Raw genomic sequence first — 6,940 nt, forward strand, 5'->3', positions numbered from 1 at the left:
CCTCCCGATGGCGCTTGGACCCCGTCTATGTCTTGAATGCAACCGTGACTTGTCAATTTACCAAAAGGAGGATAACAACTACTGCTATGATCATCCTATTATTTACACCTGTGTTCACAGTTCAGAGCCGTTCCCAAAACGTACCACTTGGTGGAAATGGGCCAAACTTTATACCTGGATGTGCCAAAAGCTGGGAGCTGAGAGTTGTGGTTTGGTGCCGCCGGGCAGAGCTGGCTGGCACATGAGTGTTCCTCCAAAACAAACACACGTGCGTACTGTCGATTGCCTCCCGGTTTGCTGCGAGCTAGCGTGAGTTTCTGGCATGTGTCTGCGATCGTAAATCAGTCAGAGTTAAAGTTGAGGGAAAGTGCACCAGGAAGCGGGAGGGGGCATAGTTAGTACCTGTAGTGCGGTGGACACCGTACAGTGTGTGTCATCCTGCAATGGCCGTGTCTCCGTGAGGGTTTGGTAGGAGGGGCACTGCTGGGCATGGGCGGGGCCTCTCCTGCCGTAGAAAGCCGATTGGATGGTGATGGTGGTGCGGGGCGGGCAGCGCACCGACAGGAAGTCTCCGTCGCAGGCCTGCTCTGTGTAGTTCCTCAGCACTTTGGACAGGTAACCTTGGAGAAGGAAACACCACGGCAACGGTTGGCATGGTAACCCCACAACAACAACAACAACAACATCAACCTATCTTCATCATCCCCTTTATCTCTTGAACTCAAGCAGATATTCTATGGAGAGGAGATACTTCACTCCCTTTCGTCAGTGTAGAGGAAGCATGGCATTCCTGCGTCTCAGGAAGTTCAAATGGATCAAACAAAGGGTGTGTTCTTATCCTGAAAACGCTCTTATTTACAACACATGGCACGCTGCAGCCATTTCATCTCAGTCAGTTGGAATTATTGAGGAACAAAAACATCCTTCAGAATAGGACAGGGAAGCCAAGCCAAGCAAAGCAAAGCAAAGCAAAGCAGACCGAAGGCCTGTGTACAGCACAATCACCTCAGCAGCTTTGCTTTGACTTGCCTGGGTTGGACCACCTCTGAAAACCAAACCCTCCTCTCCTTCCTTTATCCTTAATCCCTCATTTCATGGTGATGTCATGGAGAGAGAGAGTTAGCGTGTAGCGTGTTGCGTGTAAGCCCCTGTGTATGTTGTTTTTGTTCATTAACACGCTCTGTGGCGTGTGTGAAGACACACACACACACACACACACACACACACACACACACACACACACTTTACTGTAGACACACCCGGCGAGAGAGAGTACCTCTGTGGCATAAGAGGAACCTTCAGGAAGATCCCTCGTTCTCCACGGTCCATTAGCAGTGTTACACATCAACAAGCCCTGACAAATGACTGCCTTCAGTTAAGCATCTCAAACATGGCTCCGGGCCTAGAATACCACAACACCGCACATATGCTTAACCCAAAGCGTCATTAGCTTTAGCCTCGAGCCATTTTTGGAGGATAAACTTTGTATGTGGAGCAATTTGGAACCCAGGTTTGATGTAAAACCCCATAAGACAACCTAAGCCGGTGCTAACCCTGAGTATATCACCCCCTGTCTGCATCACCAAGCTCTCTGTTAACTTCTCAGACTTGCTCAATACACAAGACATAACTTCTCAATACATCTGCCAGGCTCCATGTTTGACCAAATGTTGGTTTTAAGCAGTGGTAGCCAAGTCTGGAAAACGAAAAACAAATGCAATTGAACATAAAACGATCATAACTATCAAACAAACCCTGCAATCTTAAAAAGAATAGACATCATGACACATGAGGCTGTTTAGCTGGTCTCCTGAAATGCTAATGCTAATCTCTGAGTTAGCCGGCCTCCTCTGGCATCCCACAAACTGACCCTGTCACTGAGAGCCCCCCGCCTGTCCGTCAGTCTTTCAGTCAGCCAGTCAGTCAGTCAGTTTTTGGTCAGTCAGTTAGTCAGTCAGACAGTCTGTTTGTCAGTCAGACAGTCTGTTTGTCAGTCAGTCAGTCAGTCAGTCAGTCAGTCTGTCAGTCTTTCAGTCAGTCTTTGGTCAGTCAGTCAGGAGAGCCAAACCCCACCACAAAGCACCAGCACCATTAACATTCCTGCCTGTGAGAAAGAGAGGAGAGAAAGAAAGGAGGGAGCACTGTTTTCTTTCTTGGGCCTCACTCATGTGGTGTCTTTTTTCTCCTTCTTTTTCCGGAACCATTCAGTTAAACTGACTGGCAGCTGGCAAAGAACCATTCAGGACAAAAGTCCCCCAAGACAAACACAGCACAACCTATGGAAGTAGAAACTGCTCTCACTGTTTGACTTTAAAGGCCCAGTATGATCACAGGGTTATAATGGCTATATCCAAAAAAGCGGATCTGGTGGTCACCTCAAAGAAGAAGACAGTCCAAAACTCTCTTGGTTTTGTACCAAATGCGAAAAAATGAAAATCGCCACGTTGTTTTAGCCTTTGAACATTGATCTACCTCTAATGTGTTTCCCCTGCGCTACGTTGAGTGTTCTGGACACACACACACACTAGTCGGTACACTCCACAGCAACTTCATTACCATTAGCTCTGTTTGGTCACTGGTTAAGCAAACCACTTAAGAACAGCAACACACACACACACACACACACACACACACACACACACACACACACACACACACACACACACGTGTTGCCATTGCCACGGATACCAGGATGGACAAAACCAAAAGTCACCGCTATTAGAGGCACCAAAAGGTCAGTTCCTGACTTGGCCGTTAAACTCCCATGGCTCACAGTAATAGGTCTACACCTGGGACTCTGTTGTGAAACGAAGGACACTGGCGTCCCAATGCAGCCTCTGATCTTTCACACTTATATTGACACTGCCTTATCTGTGGACCGTTTTAAGTGCCTTTTACAAACCGACAATGGGCCATTATCAGTGTCTAACATTGGGTAGGATCTTGCTCGGAAATCTAACTAGGATTGTGATAGCATAGCTCTTATGCTAAAGGTGAGGTGGTTTAAGGGTTGGGTTTTTAGCTTTCGTAGCAACTTGTTATTTACTTCTGTGATCATCCTGGTTAGCGCCCACCCTGTTTTGAAACACACAAGCCGTCTTTGGCCAACAGTAACTTCACACACACACACCACACAGCCCTGCTGGCATAGCACTGCTTGCTGCATTCCAGAGAGGGTGAGATGTGAACTTGGCAATCCCCCTGACAGGACCACACACACACACACACACACACACACACACACACACACACACACACACACAAGCACGCATGCACACATAAGCACACGCGCACACACCCGTAAGCGTGCACACACACACACACACACACACACACACACACACACACACACACACACACACACACACACACACACACACACACACACATGCACAAAAACAACAACAACAACAACAACAACAGAACCAGCGTGGTGGTGGCAGCGCAGCTCTCCACTGAAGCTGAACATTGAGCTCTAGCTGTTCTGAACGCAGGGAGCTGTGGTCTGATGGTGTCAGAGTATTAAGCTGGACCAGGGGCAACATGCCGAGACCACGAGAGAGCTTGTGCTGCACGCCAGCCCTCCAGCCCTCCAGCCCTCCTGCCCTCCAGACCTCCAGCCCTCCTGCCCTCCAGCCCTCCTGCCCTCCAGCCCTCCAGACCTCCAGCCCTCCAGACCTCCTGCCCTCCAGCCCTCCAGCCCTCCAGCCCTCCTGCCCTCCAGCCCTCCAGCCCTCCAGACCTCCAGCTACCGAACTGGGTGCCCATGGAAACCATGGCAACAGCCATGCCGGGGAGCTAAGAAGAGGGCGAAACAGCTTCAAGGAAGAGAACTGGAGATACATGATAGAATTAAGACCCAAGGTCTTGTCTTCTAAACTTTTCAGAGGGCTTTCTCTACGGGGATGGGGTTGGGTTGCTAAACTGTTGTCAAGAGTTCATTGAGCAACAGTTTCTGAACCATAAACACACCGCTACGCCTTCCTCTGCCCTTGTGTGTAAGGCAAACAGATTATCTCACATATATACCCTAAGGCCCATTCTAAAGAATCTCCCACTCTCTCTCTCTCCCTCCCTCCCTCCCTCTCTGGCTCCCTCTCTCCTCTCTCTCTCTCTCTCCGTCTCTCCTCCCCCTCCCTCCCTCCCTCTCTCCTCTCTCTCTCTCAGAAGCATCGCTATTGTGTCCCCCCCCCCCCCGCCTACGCTCTACCTGTTGATTGATGCCTCCTTTCAAAGGGGAGACAATCGCGCAGGGGTTAAGACACCTGTGTAAACCAGGCAGCCAATGACAGGCGTCCCTCAGAGGCAGAGTCTGAACAATGCCAGGAAGGGAGACCAGGGCTGTCTCTCTCCTCTCCTCTCCTCTCCTCCCTTTTCATGCGGGAGCCAGACTCACTCACTTTACTGGCTCCTTGCCCTTTACCTTCACAAAAGCACAGAGCAGTTATATATCGGGTGGGCTCGGTTTATGTGTGGTCAATAAAACGGAAAGAGGTTGCGGTCGAGACCGTGTTCACAGAGGAGGAATTAGTGTCTGGTCGTATACAGGGGGAGATGAGTTGGTTCGCTAAGCATGTTCAGGCATACGTGGAGTAGATATGAGGAGTTGTAGCTCCCACCCCGCCCCCCCCCCCCCCCCCGGGTCATGTGATGCAAATCAGCCTGTCAAGTAAGGAAAGCAAGAAAGTCCAGACCTCGGTCGTAATTGGGCTTCCACGGCAATCATGTGATCTGTCAGCCCTATCGTAAAGCTGGAAACCCCAGGCCCCTGGCGGTAATTAGTTCCTCATTTGAGGTCATGTGACAGCCCTGCTGGCCTGACCTGGCGTTAGTGGGGGTCAGGTAGGAAGGAGATTAGTGACGGACCGCTGTGTTATGTCAACATGAGAGAGACCCTCCCCCCCCCCCCCCCCCTCCCCATGACACAGGGATTTCCTCTGTAGGAATCACTGATTAGATAAAACCAACAGCAGGTCACGCTCTCTCTGGGCTTTCATAATGGTTCAGCCCAAAGAGTAAATACATAATGTGTGTGTACGTGTGTGTGTGTGTGTGTGTGTGTGTGTGTGTGTGTGTGTGTGTGTGTGTGTACATGCATGTGTGTGTGTGTGTGTGTATGTGGGTGTGGGTGTGTATGTGTGTGTGTGTGTACATGCCTGACTGTTTGTGTGTGTGCGTGTACATGCCTGACTGTGTGTGTGTGTGTGTGTGTGCGTGTGCGCGTGTGCGTGCGCGTGAGTGTGTGTATGGAATGTGTATAAGTATGTGTGCTCATGTCAAAGATCAGAACATGTCACACTCGCGCTGGGGTTCAACTAGCCAAGTGAAAAACGGACCAATAATACAGTTCATAACCTCTCCGAGCCGAGGTGTTGTGTGTCAGGAAGGAATGCTTTCAATATGGGAGTCATGCATGTTCCTTGGTATGAGCAGTGGGGTGGGAGGGAGGGTGGGAGGCTGGGAGGGTGGGAGGGAAGGTGGGAGGCTGGGAGGGTGGGAGGGAAGGTGGGAGGCTGGGAGGGTGGGAAGCTGGGAAGCTGGGGGGGTAGGAGGCTAGGAGGCTGGGAGGGTAGGAGGCTGGGAGGGTGGGAGGGTAGGAGGCTGGGAGGCTGGGAGGGTGGTAGGGTGGGCGGGTTGGACGGTGGGAGGCTGGGAGGGTAGGAGGCTGGGAGGGTGGGAGGGTTGGACGGTGGGAGGCTGGGAGGGAGGGCTAGGAGGGTAGGAGGCTGCGAGGGTTGGAGGCTGCGAGGGTTGGAGGGTGGAAGGCTGGGAGGCTGGGAGGGTAGGAGGCTGGGAGGGTGGGAGAGTGGGAAGCTGGGAGGGTGGGAGGCTGGGTGGCTCGGAGACTAGGAGATTGCGAGGGAGTGTGGGAGTGTAGTAGCTTGGAGTGCAGAAGGCTGTTGGGGGGGTGGGGGGGTGGGGTGTCTGTCAGTCTGTCTGCTGGGGATTACTGTGTTCTGCTCAGGGCTTTCCCCTGCTGTTTGAAAGAGGCCTCTCTTTGGAGTACTGGGCTCAAAGGTAAACGACTCACTAATCTAGCCTGCATCCATATCGCCGGGTTTTCTGCTATAGGTTACAGTGAGCTGCGGAGGTGAGTAAATCACTGCCGGTATTGGATATGGGAGAGTAGGCAGACTCTGTTTGATGAGATAACCTCTGAACTCCTCATATCAACGAGAGTCATCTATTAAATCTGTAGCATTCATACCTTTAAAAACAACACCTTATAATAGACACGCCTTCCATAAAAAAATAAAATAATAAACTGATTGAAAAAAAGAAATACAAAGTCAAAGGATCTGTGATCGGCTTTTCATCTTGGGTGCATTAGGTATTTAGGCCTTTTTACGACTTTGTGACTTTATTGGTGTTATTTTAAGCAAATTATAGCCGTCAAACCGTCAGAAGAACAAAGATCCCGGTTCCCGGTTCCCAGAGCTGGAGGAGGAATTCCCTTAAAGTGGTAATTACTGAGGATTCTGGAGGTTTCCCTCAAAAGACACAGGCCATGCTCTGGCATGACTCTAAAGAGTCATGGGTTCCCGATGAGGACAACCCAACAGGAGAGAGAGAGGGAGGGAGAGAGGGAGAGAGAGGGAGAGGGAGGGAGAGAGAGAGAGAGAGAGAGAGAGAGTTGGGTGGAAGGGAGAAAAGGCAGGCAGATGTTGCCATGTCAGAGCTCTCCCTACCCACATCACGCCATATTGGAGAGAGAGAGGGAGATGGAGAAGGGAGAGATGGAAAAGGAGAGAGAGAGAGAGAGAGAGAGAGAGAGAGAGAGAGAGAGAGAGAGAGAGAGAGAGATCTTTTAAAAAAGCATCCACAAGTACCCACAGGATGTGGCCTTAGAGGCTAGGGCTGGTGGCTTTAGGCCTCGTAGTCATTAAGCCTCTCCATAGGCCACACAGCCCTATGCTGGAGCCAGAGGGAGGGAGAGAGA

General features: G+C 51.0%; 1 protein-coding gene across 1 annotated transcript in view; it reads right to left on the bottom strand.

The window, feature by feature from the left end:
* LOC310824636 (protein eva-1 homolog C-like) overlaps positions 1–3,789 on the bottom strand; it is a gene marked incomplete at both ends in the record, with an annotated part of 7,291 nt that extends 3,502 nt beyond the window's left edge. The window contains 2 exons of the mRNA XM_083697896.1: positions 403–620; positions 3,753–3,789. Coding sequence (XP_083554022.1) covers positions 403–620; positions 3,753–3,789 — 255 coding nt within the window. The remainder of the gene's footprint in view (positions 1–402; positions 621–3,752) is intronic.
* Between the last annotated feature and the right edge of the window lie 3,151 nt (positions 3,790–6,940).

The sequence above is a fragment of the Argentina silus genome (genome assembly GCF_951799395.1).
Source record: "Argentina silus genome assembly, contig: scaffold_779, whole genome shotgun sequence".
Taxonomy (NCBI): domain Eukaryota; kingdom Metazoa; phylum Chordata; class Actinopteri; order Argentiniformes; family Argentinidae; genus Argentina; species Argentina silus.